We start from the raw sequence: 25,221 nt of genomic DNA, 5'->3' as shown, positions 1-25,221 counted from the left end.
ATGTCAGAATCTGACATGACCTAGCAGATTCTTGGTGTCCTAGCAGATTCTGGAAAGGGAGTTAACCAGTCAGGGGCAGGGCTGTGGGGAGTATGGAGAGCTCTGCAGATCGCTTGGCTCACAGCAGGTCCTAAAGCAACTGTCTTTGTCATGGTAAACAGCCTCAGCCTATAGTCTGGGCACAGAGTTGGGGGGGCCGGGGGGAGGTTGGAGGAGGGCCGGGTGGCTGTGAGGAGTAATACGCTCCGGGATTCAAAAATTCCCAGGAAAGAGACGAGGGAGGCGAGGCCCGTCGGATGCGCACGCCGACGTTCACTGAGGGTTTCTGGCCGCAGCGAGTGGAAGGACCTGCTCGGCGGGAACCGCTTTGTCCCTCCCAGGCGACGTCCGATGGGTGTGTCGGGCAGGAGTTGATATTGGACGGGCTGCGGCCCGGACCGCGGCTTAGGAGTCGGGAGCCAGGAGCCAGGAGCCAGGAGCCAGGAGCCCGGAAGGGAACCGGGAGCCAAGCAGGGTGCGAGCATGGCCGCCCCAGGCCCACCGCCCCCCACCAGCCACGCGCCACCCGACGTGCCCTCGGGGCTCGCGCTGTTCCTCACCATCCCCTTCGCCTTCTTCCTGCCGGAGCTGGTGAGTACCGCGCCGCGGACAGACGGACGGACGGCGAGGACCCGCGGGGGCTGGGGCCCTCCCCCCTGGGGGGGTCGCGGAGGAGAAGGGGGACCCGCCGGAGCTGTTTCTCCCGATCGCTCCTCGGGCTGCCGCCTGCGCTCCCCTCGACCCGCAGCGCGGGTGGGCTCCTCCTCCCCCACCGCGGGTGGTGATGGGGGAGGAGGGGAGGGGCAGGGGGGCTGCTGGAATACTGTGGATCTTCAGGAGAGTTTTGGAAACGGACTTTTATTTTATGGGCTTTTTCCGAACCACCTTTCTAAAGTTCCAAACGGGGACTCGCCTCGCCTCCTGAGAGGCCTGCCAGTGCCTTCTTGTCAAGTCAGCTGAGGGTGCCCCTGGACTTGGGTGGGCGCCCCAGAGGAGGCAGCTTATGACAACCGTGGCCGTAAACCAGTCGGGTGAGCCACCCGTGCTGCCCACGAGAACCCTCACCCCAGTGGTGACTCTGGGGTGCCCATGGCTGAACTGTGCTCCAATTTCTGCCAGACCCTGGCGTGTTCTGCACACAGTGTCCACTGGGCTGGTCCCCTCGGAGCCGCTGTCATCATGCCCCTCCGCTGATGCGGGCACTCAATCTGGTGGACAAACCGGGGCAAAGGAGCTTGTTCTCCCGACTCCTGACATGCCTGGCTTGTGGGGGTACTTCCTCGGCAGCTCTGAGCCAGGCAGGCAGCCCTGCCCAGGCAGGGAGGGAAAGCGAGGAAGCGGTTCCAACTTCCAGCTGGACCTGGCCAGCCCTCTCACTCTCGTCCCCGGCTTGGAAAGCTGGCCCGACTGGTGACCTTTTTCAAACTGGTTAAAGGGCACCCAGAAAGGGACCGAGGTAGGGCAGGCCCACCATTCCAGTGGCTCCAGCTGAAACCTCACCCAAGAGGCAGGTTTCTGCCCAGCCTACCCCCGCCCTCCCCCCCCCCCCCCCCGCCCCAGGACACTAGCATGGGCACCCTGCCAGGCTGGTGACACCTTAGTGCTCTTGCAAGTTCTCTGTGCCAGGACCTGGGTGTGTCCTCACCTCAGAACAACCACTTGAATTGCCAGGATTGTGGTTGACGCGATCACACGGTTTGTGTCCATCAGGCAGGCCACGGGTGACACCGCCTTCCCAGGTCCCTGGCTGCGGGAGGGAGACTGTGAGCATTTCTCCAGCAGTCACACTGTGCTCAAGGAGTGACCAGACAGGGCTGTCGCACCAACTAGGAGAAGCCGTCTGACCTGGTCAAGTCCAGGAGCCCAGGCCTGTGAATTTGCACTTCAAATGATAGTCTAGATTTTTAGTGGGGGCACAGGGAGACGAAGAGAGAAAGGTCCAGAGACCAACAGGAGAGACCAACAGGCAGGAGACTGGAGGGAAGGGGCTTCTAGAATCAAGACAGCACCTGCGTGAGCCCCGACTGGGTGGCTCAGGTGGTTGGAGTGCCCTCCCATAAGCCAAAAAGGGTTTCCAGTTTCGATTCCTGGTTCCTGGTCGGGCACATGCAGGAGGGGGAGAGGGAGGGGAGGGGGCAGGGTAGCTAGTCTCTCTCTCTCTCTCACTCTCTCTCCTCCCCTCTCTTCTCTTTCTAAAATCAATAAACATATCGGGTGGGTGGGTGGGTGGCTGAGTGGGGACATCTCTTGGAACCTGCTCCCAGGATGCCGGCTCCTGCAAGTGGAATTCCTGGAGGAGTCAACTGTGTGGCTCTGCTGGGCTCTAGGTCATCAATATCTTAAGTGGCGGGATATTGTCGGTGGTTCAATTTTATGCATTTATATTTCCTTTGAAATTTCAGGTTTATAGCAAAACTGCTGTTAATAATACAGAGATTCCCATATACTCTTTTCTCAGCCTCTCCTGAGGCCTAACTCTTATGTAGTACAACTATCAAAATTAGTAACTCAATGGCCCTATCTGGTTTGGCTCAGTGGATAGAACATCAGCCTGTGGACTGGAGGGTCCCGGGTTTGATTCTGGTCAAGGCCACATGTCCCAGTTGTGGGCTCGATCCCCAGTAGGGGGCGTGCAAGAGGCAGCTGATCAATGACTCATCATTGATAATTCTCTCTCTCCCTCTCCCTCTCTGAAATCAATAAAAATATATTTTTAAAAAATTAGTAAGTTCGCATTGCTACTATGTATCAACTGCCCTGTAGACCTACTGAAATAGTGCGGATTTCCCTCTGATGTCATTTTTCTGGCCCGGGATCCAGTTCAGGATTCCACATTGCATTTAGTTGTCATGTCTCCTTTTCTTTAATCTGGAGTAATTCTTCAGTCTTTGTTTTAACACTTTTGAAGACTTTGGATCAGTTGTCTTGTACAATGTCCCTCCATTTGGCCTGTCTAATGTTTCTTCATTACAACTTTATTTTTCCTTCACAGTAATCCTTATTCACTGTTGAAAACTTAGAAAACACAGAAAGAAATATAACTCATACACATACATATATTCATATACATACAGTAGTCCTCCTTTACCCATAGTTTTGCTTTCTGTGGTTTTAGTTACCCATGATCAACCGTGACCTGAAAATATTAAATAGAAAATTTATATAGAAAATATTAAATAGAAAATCCAGAAATAATTCATAAGTTTTAAATTGTGTACCAATCTGCATAGTGTAATGAAATCTCCCACTGTCCCTTCTGTCCAGTCCACGATGAGAATCATCCCTTTGTCTAGTGTCTCCGCCCTGTAGACACTTCCCGCCTGCTGCGGCAGCCTTGGTTATCAGATCAGTGGTCACAGTATCACAGTGTATTCAGGACCCTTGTTTTACATAAGAATGGCCCCAAACCACAAGGGTAATGATGCTGGCAATTCGGATATGCCAAAGAGAAGCCATAAAGTGCTTCCTTTAAGTGAAAAGATCAAAGTTCTCTAATAAGGAAAGAAAAAAAAAATCGTGCTGAGGTTGCTAAATCTACGGTAAGCATGAGTCTTTTGTCTGTGAAGTTGTGAAGAAGGAAAAAGAATTTCATGCTAGTTGCTGTAAGAGAGAGATCGAGTTTATTACAGTACATTGTTATAATTGTTCTGATTTATTACTAGTTATTGTTGGTAATCTGTTACTGCATCTATTTATAAATTAAACTTTATCATAGAGGTGTGTGTGTGTGTGTGTGTGTGTGGTTTGGAGCTGTCCTGTCCGAGGTCTCAGGCATTACTGAGGGACTTGGACTGTCGCCCCCGGCAGATAAGAGGGGACCACTGTACACATGGACGTATCTAGTTGGGTTATTCTGTACATGCTGCTTTGCACTGGCTTTTTCCTTAAATAAGCCTTCCTAGCACAGGATATAGAATCATGTGTGTCTCACATCTGGGGAGAGAAAGAGGAGGTAACTAGGAGAGGAGGGGAGAATGTTGAGGTGAGTGGCTGATACTTGACCCCATGGATCAGAAGACTGGCTGGGCTGGAGAGGAAAGTGCCGAGTCAGCCAGTAGAAGCGCCTCTCTGACCCTGGTCTGCTGGCCGTGCTGCCCACTGCTGCCCACTGGGCAGACCCCAGAGCACCAGACCTAGGGGTCCCGGTAGATTCTCTGTCATAGGGCGCAAGGCATCACAGACGGTATGTTTTTCTAAGAACATGAGTCTAAAGAAGAGGGTCTAAAACTGGGAGCTCAGGCCAGCAAAGGGAGGCAGAAGAAGCAAAAGCCATAACCTGGCTTCAGATGCAGACATGGGTGGCCCAGAGCAGACATGGGTGGCGTCTGCAGGCACATGTCCCTCCAGCCACTGTCTCCTAACTGCCCACTGTGATGTCTGGAGAGCAGGGCCGGTGTCCAGGGTGTTCCCAGGGGAGTGAGGACAGCAGAATTATAAACAAGGGACACCCTGAGGCCCCAACTCCGCTCCTCAGACCCCTCCGCCCTGTGCCACCCCTGCTGCCTAGACAGTGGCTGCTCTTGTATTTCTGGATGATGACAGACTTAGGATGGCAGAGGGTCCAGGGGAGCCTTAGTGTCCCCTAGCCGCTCTGCTCCCTGCAACCCGCTCTCATAAGGTCTTTGTCTAAGTGGCCTTATTTTAGAGTCTTTAACGTTAAAATTCACATTTTAAACTTTTGACTTTACAGTAATTATAGATCCATAGGCAGTTGCAAAGTTAGTTCAGGAAGGTCCCCCACCCTTCATCCAGTGTCCCGCAGAGTTACATCTGTCATAAGGCTAGTGACAATTTCAAACCAGGAAACTGAGGCGGTAAGATGTGTCTGCATAGGTACATGTGCCTATATTTTCACTTGACGAAAGGCCTACCTCGGTATCTGTTTTCACTAACGGAGAGAAATCTGAAGAGGATTTTTGCTCCTATGAAAAAGGCAAAAACAGCGCTCGGTGCTCGTTTGCAGCAGCCGGTAGAGGCAGTGGCACCCCAGCAGCAAGAGTGGTCCCGCCACCGAGCTCCTGCCCAGGAACCACCCTCAGCATCTCGGCACCCAGCCCAGAGCTCTGAGCTGAGTCTGGGCACATGTGGGCTTTATTGCCATTGATTTTGTTAGCAAGATGGGTCCGACATTAACAGAAATAAGAGAGCTCATAAAGATGTTAAAGTTGGCATGAAACTGAACGTAATTAAGTGTGTTTAGTAGGTTGGCAGGTTATTTTGGGGGGGTGTGAACACGCAAAACGTTTCCTATGTAAATTAATGGTAATTGTTTCTTAGCTTTATGCCATTTCGGCCTCAAAAGGTTTCATAGGAACCTCCACTTTCAGCTAGTGAGGAACCTGTGTCTCTGTCATTTTCTCACGTGTGTAGATTCATGTAGCCGCCACCACAATCAAGATACAGAACGTTCCGTCCCAGAAAGGCCTCGGTCCCAGTTCCCTTTTATGGTCTCCTCCACCGCATTCCAACCCTGTCCCCCCACTCACCTCTTGAACCCCGGGAACCACTAATTCTGTTTCGATAATTTTGGTTTTTTTGAGAAAGTAAGATAAATAAATGGAATCACACAGCATGTGGCTTTTTGAGACTGCCTCCCTCCCCTCAGCGGAGTTCCCTCAGGTCCACCCAAGTTATTGTGTATCAATAGCTCCTTCCTTTCCACTGCTTTGCAGTGGTCCCTGGCGTGGATTTTCTGCACTTTGTTTAACCTGTGACCCATGGAGGTACGCTTGGTTGCTGGAGGTACAGTTGTTAGCTATTCTGAATAAAGCTGCTGTGGACGTTCGGGACAGGCCTTTGCGTGGCTGTAGTTTTCCTTTCTCTGGGAAAATGGGAGTGTGACTGCTGGATTGTGTGTTAAGTGTGTGCTTGGTATTTTATTAAGAAGTTGACAAACCCTTTTCCAGAGGTGCTGTACTATTTTACATTCCCACCAGCAACAGAAAAAGAGTTTTGGTATCTTAACATTCACATTTGTATTTTATTTGATTTATAGTGGAATTCAGATTTCTCATTTGAAAACCATATTAATTTCAAAATATAGTCTCCTTCATTCAGTGAGTGTGGGTGCCTGCTGGTGCCAGCCTGGGGAGGGCCTGGGGACCAGGCAACACTCCCCCCCCCCCACTTCAGAGCAGACAGTGCTTGGTGGGATGGGGTGGGGTGGGGTGACCCTGTGATGCCTGAGTGCCTGCAAGGTTGACTCGTCTGCTCTTTGCTCCTTTAGGAGCTGAGAGGTGACTCAGGTGAAGAGGACGGAGGGAGTATTTTATGAATAAGAGTCCAGGGAAGTCTTGTAACCTCCGACCTTTTCACTACTTAACTTACAAATTACATTTTTGTAATTAAAAAGAATGGCTAAGAAGATCTCTAGAGAGTCAGCAAGTTAGAAGGCAAGATGACTCCCTGGTGTTGATGTTGCCTTTGAACCCCTGGCCTGTGCAGTAGCAGAGAAGTGCCAACTCTCTCTCTCTCTCTCTCTCTCTCTCAAGTCCTCAAGTGAGGATAAAAAAAAAAAAATTCTATCAGAAGGTTCTGCTACTTAATTGCTGTGAGACCCCGGGCAGGTCACTGAACCACTCTGAGCCTTAGCGATGAGACAGGAACAGTCAAGACCTCATGAGACAGCTCCATGGTTCCCACAAGGGTGTCCACAGCAGCCCTAGAAGTGTCAACTTTACTGTCTCATTGCTGTTGGTCATCCAGACCTCTTCCTAGAAAGCCGGTCGCTTGTGAGCAGATTCCAAATGCGAATCCACAAGCATTTATCAAGATGCCAGGGCTGCTCTCGCCCCAGGCTTTGCTGTTCGGGGAAACAAGAACAGGTGGTGGTGATGAGGGGTAATGTCTGAGGGTGAGGTCACCGGAGCAGCAAGTTCCCTTCAGAACACAGAACGAAGAGGCAAGGGTCATGTCTGCCTTCTTACCTTTACATTCCCGTGCTTGGCGCAAAGTAGGTCTCACTAAATATCAGCTCAGTGAATGCATGAGATTCACATGGAGCCGGCCCCCTCTTGCCCACAGCCTGACTCTATGTGCGGCCCTCCAGTCCCAGGCAGTCCTAGTCTGGACCAGGAAACATCTCACCCCTCAAGCCAAACCCTTCAGGAATGCCAGGCCCTGAACTAAGCCCACCCTGATGAGGCCCCGAGGCCTTGTGGCTGAGCACCCCCAATTCCCACCTGGGGTGCTCTCCACATGTCCCCACATCCCTCCTGCTAGCCGGGGGTTATGCCTCACCTTACCTAACCTTATAGAACTGACATGAACAAACTCACTCTGCCTGGGCCCCGGGTTTCCTCTGTCCTGAGCAAGCACACCAGAGCCTTCTAGTTGATCGTTATCTGTGTTCCTTAGATGTAGCCATAACCATTTTCGTTAGCAATGGCTGAGTGGTGTGACAATTAAGATAGAAATCAAACTGGCCCCTGGCACTACTGCATTCCTTGTCCCTTTGTCTTGTCAGTCATTAGTACCTGAGTTACAGTATAAAAAGCACTGTAACAGGTCTGATAGCGGAGAACAATCTGTGCCAGTGCTGGGTCATCTGTCTGCTCCAACCCTACATCCCTGCAAGTAAAGACCCCATAATAAACACTGTTATTTCCTACGGAGGTGCCTGCTTCGTTCTGTGGTCTGAAGGCACCTTCTCCTTATGGAGCCTTTATGCCTCCATCCCCCTGTCAGACAGAATACAGAATACCTCCATCACCACAAGGGTGCCTCCTTGCCCCTTTATAATCACAATAACTCCCCTCCTGTACCACCCTCTGCTTAGTCCCAGGCTCACTAATCTCTCCTCCATTTCCTGCCTTTGAGAAGGGGGGAGTTGTGGGACAGGGTCTCCCTGGAGGAGGAGTGCAGGGACCCTGGGGTTGGAGCCACTGCCATTGCTGCTGGCAGGACAGTGACAGGGCCTGGGAGCCAGGAACTGTGGTTGCAAACTCCAGCCCGCAACACAGAAGGTTGGCCTTGAGCTGAGAGACCCACGGAACTAGCAGGCACTCATCCACACCCACCCGCTGGTCTGGGCTTACAGTCCTCTCCTTCCCCTGACTGGCCAGGCCATGAGCGATGTCCCCTGAATCAGTGGCTTCTATAAGGGTAGACGGGACGGGCAAGCAGCCTGCTGCAGGTCAGCCAGCGGGTTCACAGCAGGAGGGTAGGGAGGGGCCCAGCACATGCTGACCTGCTGGACCCGGGGCCCCAGATAAGAAGCCTCACCGATAAGAAGTGCCCCACCTGCCGCCAGCGCCCTTCCAGGGCTTTTCATCCAGAGAACTTTCCCCCGGGGCATGGGGCACGGGCATGGGGCACAGGCACGGGGCTTGGCTGGGCCTTGGGAGGCAGGAGAGCTTTCTAGAGTGTCATCCAGATTGACAAGCAGAAGGAAGGGGCCGAGGAGGGAGGGGTGGGGGACCCCGAGCCAGGTTCCCTGGCCTTTATCCTTCTTATCTCAAACCTCTCCTCCTCTGCATCCTCCCCTACCTGCCGGCCAGCCTTGGCCCCCAGCTGCCTCCTCCTGGTCTGCCCCATCTGGCCAGGCGGCCTGCTGCTGGGGGCCCACACAGGCCTGACCTGTCGCAACAGACACTTGTACCCGGTTACAGAGCAGCTTGAGCCCAGCTCCCCACCCTCCTGCTTCAAGCTGCACCCAGAAGGCGCCTGGTGGGCCCCGGAGCAGGGCCGCAGTAGGCTCCCCATCCGGGGCCAGGTACCATGGGCGTGGGGCGCAGAATCTTCCCACCTATTTCAGAGAAGTCCATCCATCTCAGCCCTTCGCCCCAACTGGAGTCTCAGAGCTTTGCGCTTCTGCCTCTGCTCTGTTCGCAGCCCCCACCCGCCCATCCGGACCCTCTCTGCCCAAGTGATGCTGGCTGGGGGAGAGGGGCTGTTTATTTGAGCATCACCCTCCCTGACGGCATATTTTGTGTAGTTCTTCCTGTGTGCCAGGCCACGTGGTGTCACAGGACACGAAGGGGTGGGGAGGAGGCGGGAGATGGGAAAGCCTCTCGGGAAATCCTGTCTGTTCTCCCAGGAATGCTGCTCCCAGAGGGCCTGGGAGGTGCAGGCGCAGGAGATGCACAGGGACGAAACCAATGGGTGCCCGTCCTCCTGGAGGAAATGCCCGTCTGTGGCTGGGCCTCAGTGGCAGGCCCGGGGTGTCAGGTGGTGCCACCTGCATGGGAATCAGGCCCAAGAAGATGGGAGTGAGCAGCTAGCGAGTGAGCAGAGGCTAGCAACTGCCTCCTGCCGCCTTTCTCCAGTTGCCCAGCAGCTCATACCAAGCACCTGCTGTGTGCCAGGCTCCGTGCCCTGCACTGGGGACACAAAGGCCACAGGGGACACAGAGTCCTGCATTCAGGAGCTCAGGGTCTGGGGAGGAGGCAGCAAAGAGGGACAATGCCATGAGGGAGGTCACTGAGGGGTGCCCTGAGGACTTGGTAGTTCAGGGGGGCTTCCTGGAGGAGGTGGCCTTGGTCTGGTCCCTGCCCTGGAGGGTCTGCTCATAGACAAGGTGGGGGAGGGAGGTGCCAAGCAGGCTGTTCGTGGGGACTGGAGTGAATGGTGATGCCTGGGTCCTCGGTGCCTGACGAAGGACAGGACACAGCCGCTGGTCACAAAATGTCTGTGGGTTCCTGGGGGAAGGAGGAGGTGAGGGCACCTGCCTGAGTCCAACTCTAAGACTCATCTTAAAAAAAGCTTTTCCCTGCCCCCCCGCCCCCGCCCCCCCCCCACCCCCGCCCCATGCTTAGTTTGGGTGTTGCTGTTTTTCAGGGACAAGAAGAAAGGTCCTTTCGACTTTGGCAGGACAGGAATGTTTTTATTCCACCTTCTATTACCCTGTGAACCCGGGCTGGTTAGTCAGTCAGAAGTTGGGTTAGTGGAGGCCAGGGTCTGAATGGGTGGGTGTGGTGCTGGGGAGGAAACGGTGGCAGGGAGGGCAGGAGGAAGGCTGGGGAGGTCTGGCGCTGACTCACCTCCCCTCCGGCGGGGACATCCTGCCCCTCCCGGCGGCCAGAGCTCACCCAGGGTGGGCCCTGATTTCCCTGGCAGGCAGCCAGCCTGGTCCTCAGAGCTCTTGTGGGCACCAAGGTCTCCTTATATGACCTGGTCGGCCAGGAGCAGCCTGGAAGGAGCTCTGACCGGCACTATTGTTCCTGGAGTGGACCGGATGGCACAGGGGCCCTCACTGGGGACCCGGGCACCAGGCTGGCAATTTCCTGCAAGCTTTAAAACCGCAGAGAGAAATTCTCACTCCGTGAGTCAGGACGAGAGAGGGAGTGTCCGGAGGTGTCCTAGGTTGAATTATGGAGCATAGAGCTTCCATGTAAATGCAAGCTGTTTGGGAGCCTGAGTTCAGGTCCAGGCCTGCCACATCCCAGTGGGTAACAGGAAGACGTCAGTTGCCCTCTCAGAACTGGTTTAGGGCCGAAACCGGTTTGGCTCAGTGGATAGAGCATCGGTCTGTGGACTGAAAGGTCCCAGGTTCGATTCCGGTCAAGGGCATGTACCTGGGTTGCGGGCACATCCCCAGTAGGAGATGTGCAGGAGGCAGCTAATCGATGTTTCTCTGTCATCGATGTTTCTAACTCTCTCTCTCTCTCTCCCTTCCTCTCTGTAAAAAAATCAATAAAAATATTTTTTTAAAAAAGAACTGGTTTAGGAGGTGATGATGCCCAGAAAGAGCCCCAAGGCTGCCAGTCCCCAGGCACCCGGAGGAGCTGCCAGGGGACTGTAAGCATCACCCACAGGATTGGCCTCGGAGCTGCCACAGGGAGGCCTGCAGCAGGGGGAGCACAGCCAGGCACCTGGCTCCAGGGACTTGATCTGGGCCTTTTCCTCCCAGCGGGAGGCTTCATGGTGGTGGTGCAGCCTGTGTCCACCCAAGGATGAGGGGGGAGAGGGGAGGCAAAGCTGTCATGTCATAAAAATGAAGACAAGCTGTCAGAAAAGGAATGCAGTGGTGGTGGGTGAGACCCACGGTGCGAGACGGGGCCAGCTATGCAGAAAAACCTGCCACTGGGTATCGCCTGTGGAGCTCCTCCCTGCTTCTCAGCTCCTGGCTGGCCCCACCCGAGCCCACACCCCCAGCCTCGGCCAGGAGACTGGGCTCTGCAGACCTGAGATCGCACGTCTTCGGGGCTCCTCCTTTGTGCTTCACATGGGGTCATGGCTCGGGCAGCATCTGTCTTCAGAGCCAGGTGGTGCATAAAGTTCACTCTGCTGCAGCAGCTCAGCCCTTGCCCCAGCCCCTCACCTGCCCCAGCCCCTCACCTGCCCCAGCCCCTCCCCTGCCCCTGCCCCTCACCTGCCCCAGTCCCTCACCTGCCCCAGCCCCTCAGAGGCCTCTCAGCCCCGAGCTGCTCCGTCCAGGTGGGCAGATCCTCCCAAAGCAAAGGCAATCCTCTCTTTTCTTTCCTGTTCAAATGTCTTTCATGGGTCTCTGTCGTCTAGCACGGTGTCTTTCCTCTTTCTTTTTAAATATTTATTGATTGATTTGAGAGAGAGGGTAAAGGAGAGATGGAAGGATGAAGTAGAAAGGGAAGGAGGGAGGGAGGGAAGGAGAGAGAGAGAGAGAGAGAGAGAGAGAGAGAGAGAGAGAGAGAGACATCGATTTGCTGTTCCACTTATTTATTCACTCACGGTTGATTCTTGTACGTGCCCTGACCGAGGATCGAACCTGCAACCTTGGTGCATTGGGACGATGCTCCTGCCAACTGAGTACCCTGCCAAGGCTCTTCTCTCTTAAACGTACATGTTGGTTGCTTGGGTTAGTTAAAACCTGTCACTGAGTCAAGCAGTCCCCCTCGAAGGCCAGCCACTGATTGATTGACTGGATCTCATTTCAGAAATCTACAAACAAGTGCGCACAAGCCCACACACATACCCTTTCTTTCCCTACACAAATCATTAGCGCACTGGGCTCGCTGGGCTGTGCCTTCTACAGTTCTTCGCCTTTGTTTCATTTTGGTATAAGTCCTTCTTTGGGCCGAAACCGGTTTGGCTCAGTGGATAGAGCGTCGGCCTGCGGACTGAGAGGTCCCAGGTTCGATTCCGGTCAAGGGCATGTACCTGGGTTGCGGGCACATCCCCAGTAGGAGATGTGCAGGAGGCAGCTGATCGATGTTTCTCTCTCATCGATGTTTCTAACTCTCTATCTCTCTCCCTTTCTCTCTGTAAAATATCAATAAAATATATTTAAAAAAAAAATTCCTTCTTTGGAAGGCTGCTGGGTGAGTTCCACTGTGAAGACCTCACTGGTCTGCACTGGGCGGGCGTTGAGGAAGATCCTATCTTTTCTATAACCAGCAAGGCTGCAGCAAACAATCTGTGCGTGTGTCATTTTGCTCGTGTGTATTATTTGCAGGACAACTTTCCAAAAGTGAAATGACTGGGTCTCACAGTGTGTGCATTAACATTGTCAACATGGTAAAACAGTTGGTGGCACCATTACTAGTATTTAATGTGGAGATGACAGTGGACCTCAACCTGGGCTCTAGATGGGCTTGAGTATCTGGAAGTCCTCAGATTGGTAGACAAAACTTGTGCATATATTTAGGTACATTTTTCTAGGTGACCAAAGCTTTCATCAAGTCTATAGAAGGGTGTGTCCTACTCACCCCGCTGATTGGTCTCCAAGCTCCTCCAGTGTGAACTTCCCATCCTTCGGGAGACCAGCCTTGCACATTCCCCACCGCTGAGTCTTTCTCAGGGAACACCCCCTCCCATCTTCTCTGCCATTCCAAATGATTATGGCTAGCAGGGCCAACCATGCTTACCCAGCACTCACCATTGGCGCGAGAAGCACATGAGAAGGGTCTGTGTGCTCCCCACCACCTCGATTAGATGGACATGGACATGGACATGGAGGCACAGATGAGTTCAGTAGCCTGCGCAGCAGTCAGCACTGGGATTGGAACCCAGGAGGAACGGTGCTGCCCCTGTTCTGGAGTGACTATGGGTGGGAGTCAGGAGCTGGGCTCTGGGGGCCCTCGTCCTGGCTGCATCACTGGGGCACCCTCTCTCACCCATTCAATCAGGATCTCTGGGCAGGACCCAGATCTGGGGGCTTTCTCAAAGTCCTCGATGATCGCAGGACTTTGAGAAAGGGGAGCAAGACTCAGCTCAGATCTGGAATCAGCTATTTGTCCCCAGACTCTGACTAGGGGCCATTAAGCTAGTGCTGATACGTGTGAGGGCTCTTCACCCAGCGACCTAAATGCGAGGGAGCTGCTTTAGGCCCTAGAGCAGTGGTTCTCAACCTTCCTAATGCCGCGACCCTTTAGTACAGTTCCTCATGTTGTGGTGACCCCCAATTTCATTGTTACAAATTGAACATAATTAAACCATAGTGATTAATTACAAAAACAATATGTAATTATACATGTGTTTTCCAATGGTCTTAGGCGACCCCTGTGAAAGGGTCATTCAACCCCCAAAGGGGTCGCGACCCACAGGTTGAGAACCGCTGCTCTAGAGGAAAACAAGGGACAGGACTTATTTTAAGCTCCATTGTCCCTGAAGAGATTCCATCAAGTGTCAGCTCAGCCTTTGGAAAAGGCATAGATGAGCATTCTGTGTATGTTCATAGGAAACAGACTCTGCCTACATTGGACTTGAAATATACTTGATCACCACACCCAGTGATAATGCAGCATTCTCCCACACGGAGCCCCAGCCCCAGACATCTAAGTATGTCTCCTGCTCTTGGAAAATACAAAATGAGGATTAAAATGAGAGAGCAGTTGAGGCTGCCAAGGAAATCTGGAAAACTAAATATGAGATTTTTTTAAAAGCTGGGAAGACAAATACTCAACGTTACCTTACCTATAAAGAAGCAACGCAGACTGCTTGACACAGAAACGAGTTGCCACTGCCCTGGGCTTCACTCCCTGGGGCTTGTCGTTGGCCCTGGTCCCTTCTACTGTTCAGAAGGTGGAGGGTGTGGAAATCAAAGTAAATAGCATTCCTGAGCAACTCGTTTATTGTGCAACCCTGAAGCCCTTTCAGAAAATTCCCATGCAATCCGAGTAGGTGCCCAAATGCTCAGAGGCCAGCTGTGAAATCTGATCGTGCGCAGGACCCGAGGTGTCCTGCCTCGAGTCCTGTGTGACCTCGGGCCTCAGTCCCCCCAGCACCCTCCACCGCACAGACTGTGCTGAGAATGAAGTGCAGACCTGTGAGTGATGTGTGCCTGGCAGTGTTGGGTCAGGGCACCTCTGCCAGCAGGAGGAGACAGGCACTGACAGGCATGGTGGGGCCGAGGCACCCCTGCCCGCCTCAGCCTGGCACAGGTGAGCTGGCAGTAAGTGGCGGAAGATATCAAGTGGCAGCTCTCGGGTCTTAGAAAGTTTCCAAGGGAGTTGAATTGCCATACAGACCTAATGAGGCCATTTGAGTGGATGCATTTCACAAACTGTAAAGCCTGGTAAATGTGACGTGGTGGTGGCATTACGTGATTCATTCAGCACACAGTGTTCTCTGACCCCCTCCCCACCTACTTTGTTCCAGAACCTGAGCTGGGCACACAGAGTTCAACAGTGAATGGCACAGACCATTCTCTGCCTCGAGTCTAATGTGAGTTTAAAATATTGCAGGCTCCAGGGTAGTCACTAAATTCTGATTGTCATCCCCGTTAAGAGCCAGCACTGTTTGGGTGTTGGCATGTGAGGGATTCCTATGCACTTCCCATGGTGTGGCGGCAGGACACTTGCCAGGTGCCTAAAGCGGAGACCTGACACCTCCCTGCAGCATCAGCAATGCCTGTCACTGGATTGACAGACAAAGGCCCATTTCAGGGCCCTTCACACATCCCTCCTCACATCCTCCTCAGGACCAGGCAGCCCTGACTCGCAGGTGTGTGCTGGAACGTAAGAAAAGTGATGCACTCAAGCAAAGTACCTGGCAGGCACTTACTCAGGAATACAACTCTCATCCACCATGCCACTCGGGGTTCAAGCAGCTGAAGAAGTGCTAGGAGAGCATCAAGACTCCAACCAAGAAATGTATGGCACATGAAAGGGGAGAGAAAATGAAACAGAGCATCAGCCCACTTCTGAGTCCCCAGGCCCTGGGGAAGGAGAGGATCACCAACACGCTGCCTGGGCAGCTCTGCTTCCCAGAAAAGGGGAAGGGGAAGGGGAGGAGGAGGAGGAAAAGGAGGAGGAGGAGGAGGAGGAGGAGGAGGAAGAGGAGGAGGAGGAGGAACTGAGAAACCCTCCTTGAACTAATAAGTGAGTTCAGCAAGTTGCAGGATACACTGTCAACACACAAAATCAATCCTGTTTCTAACCACTAGCAATGAATAATTGGGGGGAAAATTTTTTAATTTTAAGCAATACTATTTACAGTAGCTCCACCAAAATCAAATATTAAGGCATAAGTATAAAGAAATGTGCACAGCATCTATAATGCCACAACCTACAAAACATTGATTTAAAAAAAAAATTCAAAGAGCATCTTAATAATTGGAGAGGTGTACCATGTTCATGGACTGGAAGACTCAACATAGAAAAGATGTCAGTTCTCTCCAAATGGATCTCTAGATATAACACAATCAAAATCCCAGCAGATAGATATTCAGATATTGACATGCTGACTCTAAACTTTATGTGGAAAGGCAATGGAACTAGGGAAGGGGTGAGCTGTCTCCTGAAATGGGCAGAAATGTGAGTCACTTGCACTGTCAACTCTTGATTACAGTGACTCTCTAGAAAGTTTAAAATTTGGTAGTATGATTTCTCCAAACTACAAACCCAGGAGACATCCTTGGCTCCCTCCACCACCAATCACTCAAAATTTCCAGTGGCCACAATCCAACAGGTTCTTTTTTTTTTTTCAAAACTATTTTATTACTTAATAAAAGATAAACTCCTTTGTGCTTACTGTGCAGTGCGAGCAATGGAACACTATCATTATCTTTGGAGGCCTCTATACACCCATTCCCAACCCAGTAGCTCTTTCTTCCTCAGGAAAGTCATTCTCAGGAGGTGCTTGGGAGGGTGGGTCCTGAAGGAATTGAGGAGTGGCAATGAGTCAGATTTTGTACCTGTTGGATTTGAGGAGCTTGAGAAATAGGGCCAGGACTGGGGTGACGCAAGTGAGATGTCTGGGTGAAAAATGTAATGAGGAACTCACTTTCAATATCATACAAGTGCAGGTTTGGTCCCTGCAGAGAGCAGAGACATCCCGTAGGCAAGTGGATGGATGTGTGGGGCTGAAGGCCACAGAGAGAAATGGGCCGGCAGTGGGTTCCTGGGATCCAGCCTATGAGGTCCTTCTAAGAACAGATTTAACTTGAGTGAAGAGAAGGAGAATGAGGAGGCTCATAAGGACATCCTAAGGAGGCCCCATGAAGAAGAGTTGCTCAGAGAGTCAGATACAAACCAACAATAAAACCACTTGGAGACCTTGGGCAAGTAGCTCAGTTGGATAGAGCATTGTCCAAGACAGCAAGAGTGAAGGTTTGATCCCTGGTGAGAGCACATATAAGAGGCATAAATAAGTGGAACAACAAATCAATCTCTCTCTCTCTCTTTCTCTCTAATCAATTTTTTAAAAAGCCACTTGGAGCTCATGCCTACCCTCTCCTCCAGGCCTCTAACTGGATATGCAGCTAGTGGACATATAGTTCTTCCTCTGGGCTCAGCACGAGTGCAAGCCCAGCCCCAAAGCAAACAAAAAAAAAAAACCAGAGCCCAGAGAAAACAGGAGAAAGGTTTGGTTTCTCCACCAAGGGGGTAATAAACGACTGGACAGAGTTGAGAGGTGATTAAACTGGAACTGTATTGCCTAGCAGGGCATCAGATACTCTACCTTGAGGGTGGGGGGTTGCACCAAATCAAGTTCCCACAGGGCCAGGCAGGCACTGTCAGTGGGTGAAAGGAGCCAGGAGTAGGAGAGTACTATTCCACAGTGAAAGTGAGCGGCAGAATGTGCTACACAATGGCATGGGGTTACAGGGTAGAGGGTTGTGGTCCACTGAGGACTCTGGGTCCTTTTTAAAGAGATAGTCACAGCCCTAACTGGTTTGGCTCAGTGGATAGAGTGTCAGCCTGCGGACTCAAGGGTCCCAGGTTCTATTCTGGTCAAGGGCATGGACCTTGGTTGCGGGACCCCAGTAGGGAGTGTGCAGGAGGCAGCTGATCGATGTTTCTAACTCTCTATCCCTCTCCCTTCCTCTCTGTGAAAAAAATCAATAAAATATATTTTAAAAAATTTAAAAAAATAAAGAGATAGTCACAACTCATTTCAGCCTACTCTTGCCTGGGATATGTGTTCACTGTAGCCAGAACTATAGATTTCTCAAGAAATGTCTGAAATCTGGATTTCTCATGTGAAATGTCTTATTCTAAATGTTGGCCACTTATTCAGACACATTTAAAAAACTGTATATGCCAACACTGTTTGAACCAAGAAGACACACCCACAGGCCAAATTCAGCGAAGTCCTTCTGTGGGCAGCCTCTGTGTTAACCCCTTGGATTTTCTAATAAAATTTACGGTGACTTAGGGGACCAGCCTTCCTCCCCATTCCCTCAATTCCCTCCTAACTTCACCTGAAGAGCTTTTCACCAGAGGCAGAGGAGCAGAGAGACCTCACAAAGGAAGGTGCACCCCACACACGCAAATGACCTCTCCTGCAATGGTTTTCTCTTACAGGTGTTTGGGTTCTGGGTCTGGGTCCTGGTGGCCGCCACCCACGTGGCCAACCCGCTGCTGCAAGGATGGGTGTTGTACGTCTCTCTGACCTCGTTCCTCATCTCCCTCCTGTTTCTGCTGTCTTATTTGTTTGGATTTTACAAGAGATACGAGTCCTGGAGAGTCCTGGTAAGAACTAGTGCGGGGATCAGGCCCCCGAACTGCCCCAGACTGGTGTCCTGGGTGTTGTGGGGACAGCGGGCCTTCTGGGTGCAGAGGGGGAACCAGAGACCTTTCCTGGGCTGGGCCCCCATGACCAAGACTTTGTATGTGAATGTGTTTGCTCTGAAACGGGAATGAGAGTGCTGCCCTGCCGGAGTCAGTCTCATTGCATTCCCTGTTGTGCCTTCCTTGTGAGGAACACACACATTCTGTGTGCAGTTGACCCTTACATAGCATGGGGTGAGGGGGCGACCCGCTACACAGTTGAAAATCTACTTGTAACTTTTGACTCCCCCAAAACGTAGTTACTAAAAGCCTATTGTTGACTCGAGGCCTAACCAATAACACAAGTAGTCGATTAACACGTATGTTATATGCTAATGTGTTATATACTGTATTCTTATAATAAAGAAAGATGGAGAAAAGAAAATGTTATTAAGAAGGTCATAAGGAAGAGAAAATACATTTACAGTATTGATTGAAAAAAATGCACGTTTAAATGGACCAGCACAGTTCAAATCCGTGTTGGTCAAGGGTTGACTGTACTCCTGACACATTTCCCTCTAAATCTCATTTGGGAAAAATCAGTGGAGCAACATCGAAGGAAATGCCAGCAGGAAAAAGTCACCCCAATCTCGAGGTCTTGTCACAATCACTGGGTTCGTTCTTCTGATTCCCCACAAATTTTGTGTGAAATGCGTATATATGTTAATCACACTGAACTAATGATTTTGGGTGTCGAAACTTTCGTTTAATATTACATCATTTTTTCATGTTTTCACATCATCTTGATCACCATTAATTTTTTTCTATGTTGAACAACTTACCTCATCACTGATCAGATTAAATGAGATAAATGAGAAAAGGGCTTGGCCTAGAACTTGGCACAGAATAAGCTCTCAATTAGTATTGATATTATTACTGCTGTTTATTAATCCACTATTGCTCACTACATAGATATTTCATTAGAAACACTGCAAACAAAACCCCCCAAAAACAAGGCAGGAAGTAGGGAAGGGGCCTGTCTCTTTCTCGCTCCTCCCAGCTGTGTCGTGGGAGGAAAGCGCTCACTGACTGAGTGCCCGGGTGATGTGGCCTCCCTCTTCCCTTCCAGGACAGCCTGTACCACGGGACCACCGGCATCCTGTACATGAGCGCGGCTGTCCTGCAGGCCCACGCCACCATCGTCTCTGAGAGCCAGGACCTGGGCAACTACATGACAAACACCGCGGCCACGGTGGGTGCTGGGCCTGACCGCCAAGGGGAGGGGTCCCTCGGGCTTGGCTCTTTGGCTCTGCCTCCTGCAGAACAGCCCACCTGAGCCCTCGGGCTGATGGAGCCCTGGGGACAGGAGGAGAGGGGTGTGTGTGTGTGTGTGTGTGTGTGTGTGTACACGTGTGCCCAAGCTCGCGGTGCCCCAGGCCCAAGTTCAGGGGTCACCTCTCGCCTTCTGATTTTCCCCCCTCCGCCCTCTTGCATCCCCTTCACTGCCGTCCAAATATTTTTTTTCCAAAGCACAGATTGCAGGGCCTTTGGGGCTCTCATTGCTGTGGAGTAGAGCCCAGGGTCCTCAGCACGGCTGCACTGGCCAGGCACCCGTTTATTTCAGTGATGGGACCCAAGGCTAGGTAGCCCAGCCAAATGGTGGGACAAGGGGGACCCCAGACCTTAGGCTCAACAGACCAGACTCCAGGCCCCTGTGCCTCCCCTCCTGGTCTCTGCACTGCGCCCCCTTCCTCCCTGTGTGGGAACGGCGCCCTCACGTGGCAGCAAGCTCACGGCTGACAGATTCCTCCTCTGACAGGCCTAGCCTTTATCACCTCACCTGGGAAACTTCCAAGGCAGGACTCCAGCTGGGTCTCAGTCACCTTGGCATCACTGTGGCCAGAAACGTGGAGTCCGTGTCCCTGGGAGCTCCCACAGAGATCAGGTGGGCAAGGGGTGCAGCATGAGGTGCTGCCCCAGCATAAGAATGAGGTGCCAGGCAAGCACCATGACCCACTAGGGTGGCCACAGGTATTCAGCTGCCTTTCCAGCCTGTCTTTGCCCTTCTCATTGAGCTTTTTCCCCTCCTTCAACTGCCACCCACCCCACCTACGGCCCCGGCCCTTCACAGCCTAGCCCTCAGCTGCTACAGCCACACGGGCCTCCTGACTGCCCCTGAGCACAACACATGCTCTGCTCATGGCCTTGGCAAGGACCCCCTCACCCCAAGAGAATAGGAGTTTTCGAATGTTCATTGTTATAGCCACTGTTGTTTTTGAAGTCTAACAGGTGTCCAAAAGATATTTGTTGAATGAATGAATGAATGAATGAATGAATGAACAGAGTGTGAGTGGACAGCATGTCAAAGGCTGGAGCAGTTGACCAGGCCTGGGAAGTGTGCTAAGGGCAAGGACTCTACCCTGCAAAGTGGGATCATCACACGGTTTCATCTCATGCTGGTGAAACAGGGTCAAGCTTCCCTCTTGGGCACAGCAGAGAGCAGCGTGGGCATAGAGAAGGGCAAGCGAGGCAGAGAGAAGCCCTGGCGAGGGGTGATGGTGTGAGATGAGGGAGAAGTGGGCCATGGGACAGTGCAGTCAGATGACTTGGGACTTGAGTGGAGAAGGGAGGGAGGAGTCGGGGTGGCCACAGTTGTCTGGCTTGTGGAGCTGGGCAGGAGGAGGGTCCTGGCGCTCACAGCTTGTCCAGCTTCTGGGGAGAGCTCAGGGGCTCCGTCGGGACCATGGAGAGCTGAAGGGCCTCTGGGACTTCCATGAGGAGTGACCAGCAGGCTCTCGGACGGGAGTCTGGGCTGGCCTGGGAAACTGTGGGAGTCGTCAGAGCACACATGGTGACAGAGGACGAGAGAGGGAGAACTGTGACTGGAAGACAGTGGGAGAGAGAGGGCCCAGGGCAGGGAGGGCGATGAGCTGCCTTATGGCAGGAAGGGATGCACAGTCTGCAAATGAGGCAGGAGCAGGATGCCGGGCATGCGGCCTCCGGATCCCCGCGGTGGGCAGTTCTAGGAGCACGGAGCACAGCCAGTAGCTGCTGTCCTCAGGCGGACAGCGGGCACAGCAGGGTCAGGGCATGTGGCCAGCTGGGCTCCAGGGCCTGAGGGCCCCTTGGAGGGATGGGCAGCAGCCGGCTCTGTCCGTCTATAACAGTCACTCTCACCCCTTCCAGTTTTTCGCCTTCATCACCACCCTGCTCTACGTGCTCCACGCCTTCAGCATCTACTACCACTGAGGGCAGGAGTCCTGCCCGGCGCGAAATGCTCCTGTAACGCGTGGACCACGGCTCCCGAAGGTCGCTTCAGCATTCGCCACCTGGATGACACACAGACCAACAACACGTCAGTGGGACTAACAGGCCGTCTTTTCAGACGGGAGGATGAAATCACACTCTGCATAGCCTCCTGGACAGCGCAATCCATCGTGATGACTGTGAAAGGCTGCGTTGTCTTTTGCCTGGGAAAGTAACGGGCTCCACAGAACGAGCTTCCAAAGCCCTCAGCGCTGAGAATCCCGACCCACCAGCGTCCCCTGGTGGATCCACCTGGCTGGGGACCCGTCTCAGCAATGAGGGTCCCCAGGCAGGTGTGTGGGAACATGCAGTCTTAGTTTCCTAAAGCCGAAATGGTGCTAGCAACGCCTCCACATCACATCTCCGCTTAGATGCAGAGCCTCTCCCGCCCTGTGGTTCTGCTCTGATCCGCAGCAAAGACCAGCCGCACTGCCACTCCATTACACCCCGCTTCCTTCCCTCCCCAGCTTCGGGATCCAATTTAGAGGCTAGATTTGCAGGAAAAGAAGTGAGTGACTCTACAAAATTGTTATACGGTAAGAGCTGGGGGTGGGGGGTGGGCTGCAGGACCCCACCCAACAAGGACTAGAAGCCACCTTGCCCCCCACAAAAGACCTTCAAGGAAGGAAGCAGGATGTTACGTACAAGGACTCTCCCCTGGGCTCCTCTCACGCTCTGCGGGGCATTTAAGGAGGCCGGGAAAGGACCCCAGTCCAGGGACGTGCTCTTTCGTGGGTGCCCACCCCCCTCAAGTGCCCGCTGTGGTGCCAGCAGAGAGGAGCCCGGGCCACTCCGCTGCCTCCTGCAGCGCGGGGCTCACACGGCTGGACACATGGCGTCCGACTTTGGGACCATTCTCAGCGAGAAGGCTGGCGTTGTGCACACAGAAACACAAAAAGAGGTGCTTGGTTTCAAAGTAAAGGTTTTCCCTGAGAAACACGGCTGTGCATCTGGGATTTCTCCGCACCATCCTCGGCTCCCCGGTGGGTCTCCTGGCCTCTCGGCTCGGGCATCGCGGCGCCGGCATCGCCCATAACCGCACACACTTGGGACTCCTCTCAGCTGATTTAAGGGAGCACAGTTCCTATCTTCTGCTCCTGGGAGGAGGGGAACAGGGAGTCACCGAAGAGAAACCGGCTTCCCTGTCATTGATTGCTGGCTTCCCAATTGCCCCGCTGTCTCGAAAAGCCCCCATTTATCTCTCTCTTTCTTGCCTGGCAGCTGCCTGGGATGAGCACTGTTCAATATTTACCGAGTAGCCACGTCCAAATAAAAGGTGTTTTACAGTAAAACATGCCGAGTGGGCCGCTGTGGTGACGCTAGAAGCTGGGAACGCGCTGTCACAGCCTGACAGCCCCTGTGGAGGTTTCTCGGGCCCCGCACACCGGCCAGCCGCGTGCGAGGCCACGTTTGTCTCCAGGGCCTGGGCAACATGTCCACCTCAGTAAGGACCGTCTGGGTATAAGTCCCAGAGCCAAACTCACGCAGCTGAGGCAAAGCTGGGGGCGCACCGGCTGGTCCTGAGTGGGGAGCAGGCCCCTTGCCAGCCCTCTGTTTCTGCTCTTCTTCCTGGGGTGTTGTCCTCTCTCCCACCACCCTGCAGGCCCCCCACTCACCGTGCAGACCCTGTGGGCCCATTCCCAAGCCCTGCCCCGCCCCTTCACCTGCAGCTGACGCAGTTCCAGGCTCGCCACCCCCTTCCTACCTTGGGGGATGGTCTCCTTTACTTCTAGGGCCCTCCCTAGGCCCCTGACTTTGCAGGGAAGACCCCAAGGCACTCCAGCAGAAAAGCAGCCCAGGGGCCAGGGCACACGCTCATCTCAACTTCACTTCCCCATCTGCACCCCAACTTCCCAGCATCCTGCACCCAAGTCCTTGGCTCAGGGTGTTGGGTGACCGTAGACCAAGCATCCCACACCATGTCCTGAGCACCAAGCATGTGGTTGTCGGGGCTCACCAACCACACCCCTGTACCAGCCAAGCAAGTTGGTGGGTTAGATTTACGGTTTTGACCCAGACAGCCAGCAATTATGCTTTGGCCAATAACTGGGCTACAATCTTTCAGAGAGATGAAACAGTAATAAAACATTAATACTTCAAAAACAAGCAACCATCCTGGCCCAGTGGCTCAGTTGGTTGGAGCATCATTCAGTGCACCAAAAGGTTTCAGGTTCGATTCCCTATCCGGGCACATATGGAAGGCAACCAATTGAGTTTCTCACATCGATGTTTCTCTTGCTCTCTCCTCTCTCTAAAATCAATAAACATATCCTCAGGTGATGATTAAAAAAATAAGAAAAACATCATACCTCTGGGGCAGTGGTCGACAAACTGCGGCTTGGCAAACGGCAGCTTGCGAGCCACATGCGGCTCTTTGGCCCCTTGAGTGTGGCTCTTCCACAAAATACCGACTTCTGCGCATGGGCCATGAAGTTTCAGTCGCACTGTATGTGCACACCCACACGTGGTATTTTGTGGAAGAGCCACACTCAAGGGGTCAAAGAGCTGCATGTGAGCTGCGGTTTGCTGACCATGGCTCTGGGGTCAGCCAGAACAGAACTGGAAAAGCCCCAAATGACAGAATGTTTGGTTCCCCCCACCCCACCCCTGACCTGTCACTGGCCTTCGTGTCTGGAATCTGAAGTGGAGCCTGTCTCAGGGGAGGCTGGACTCTGACCTGGGAGAACCACATGCAGGCTCTTCCGCAGCATGATGGGCGGCGGAGAAGCAGCACCAAACTGCTGATTTCCCCCAAAACCTGCAGAGCTAGATTCTGCTTCAGGTGGAGCTGGTCCTTTCTAGGATACCAGAGGACTCCCAGTGCCTGTGCTGCCACACACCTGTCCCTCGGTCACCATCCCGCAGGCTGTGTCTCTGCCTCCGTCCAAATCTGCGCAGCGCACAGCAGCAGTTCACCTGTCAGCAGTTCACAGCTGGGGAAGGTGTGGCATGTCCATGGTGACGCTGGGCCACCTGGGCAGAGGCTTAGCTCCCAGGAACTCTTACTGACCTAGTAGACCTTGTCCTCGCTGCGCTGGGACTTATCTCTGTGGAGTTCAGCCCGTCTCTGCCCCAGGTGTGTGTTTTATCGCAGGAGCATGTTGGACATGGTGACAAAGCCCTGGGCTGACTCAAAGCCCCACCTAGATGCCTCTTTATTGTAACTAGGCCACCCAGGATGCACCCTGATTTCTGTTGGCCTTACAGTGTCCCACTGACCTCCCACCCCTGCTCCACAGCCCGTGGCTGCATCGCCCAGGGGACTGGAGCAGCAGGCAGCCCCTGCCCATCCGTCTCCCCCAGCCCTGCCCATCTGCTGCTGCTCAGCTCTGCCCATCCTCCCCTCCAGGCCCTGCTCCTGCACCAGCTGCTCAGTGACACCACATCCTTGCCTCCCAGGGGAAGCCATCCCAATTTCACATCCAGACGCTGCGTGCTCAGGTCGTAGGTCAAGGCCTTAAACCTCACCCCCGGCGTTTCTCCACATTTTCTTCCTTGCTTTGACCTTTAACCTAAGAAGTTTTCAAAGCACAGGAAACAGAAAATAGGAACCAGTTTATCAAAACACGCAGAATGCCATCCCAGGAAGGTCGGCCAGACCTGAGCCATGCTCTCGTCCCACTTTTGCATTCGCTCCAGGGGGATGAATTAATGTGTGTGACAGGCAGGGCCCCTGACACGCATTCCCGGCTTCTTCATTGTTCCCATGATCCTGCTGGTGGTGAGGGCTGAATTCTGGCAACTGAGAAGGAGGCAGAGATCTCCTGGGGGTGGGGACACGGGGTTCGGGAAAGCTTTAGCTTTCCTGAAGGGGTCAGCCATGACTGGCTGTCTTAGACTGAGTTCCTGGGGACAGGATCTCAGCCTGGGGCTGTGTGTGTGCAGGTTTACTGAGGAGGCCTCCGGGGAGATGAACCTGGGACAGGTGAGGGGGGCAGGACAAGCCAAGGAGAGCTGGCCCGAGTGAGGTTGCAGCCTTGGCCAGAGGAGTGGCTGCCCCCGCAGAGTTGCCCTGCCTGGCGAGGCA

The 25,221-nt window shown here is 53.1% G+C and overlaps 1 protein-coding gene across 1 annotated transcript; it reads left to right on the top strand.

The window, feature by feature from the left end:
• On the top strand, positions 1-22,482 carry LOC308526315 (MAL-like protein). Its single transcript, XM_081101449.1, has 4 exons — positions 1-630; positions 17,703-17,870; positions 19,018-19,140; positions 21,075-22,482. Exons 1-4 carry the CDS (start codon positions 523-525, stop codon positions 21,135-21,137), a joined length of 462 nt encoding a protein of 153 aa, XP_080957575.1. The 5' UTR covers positions 1-522; the 3' UTR covers positions 21,138-22,482.
• Positions 22,483-25,221: the final 2,739 nt, after the last annotated feature.

Source organism: Myotis nattereri (assembly GCF_964212035.1).
Source record: "Myotis nattereri genome assembly, chromosome: 10".
Taxonomy (NCBI): Eukaryota; Metazoa; Chordata; class Mammalia; order Chiroptera; family Vespertilionidae; genus Myotis; species Myotis nattereri.
This window is presented reverse-complemented; position numbering and strand designations above follow the sequence as displayed.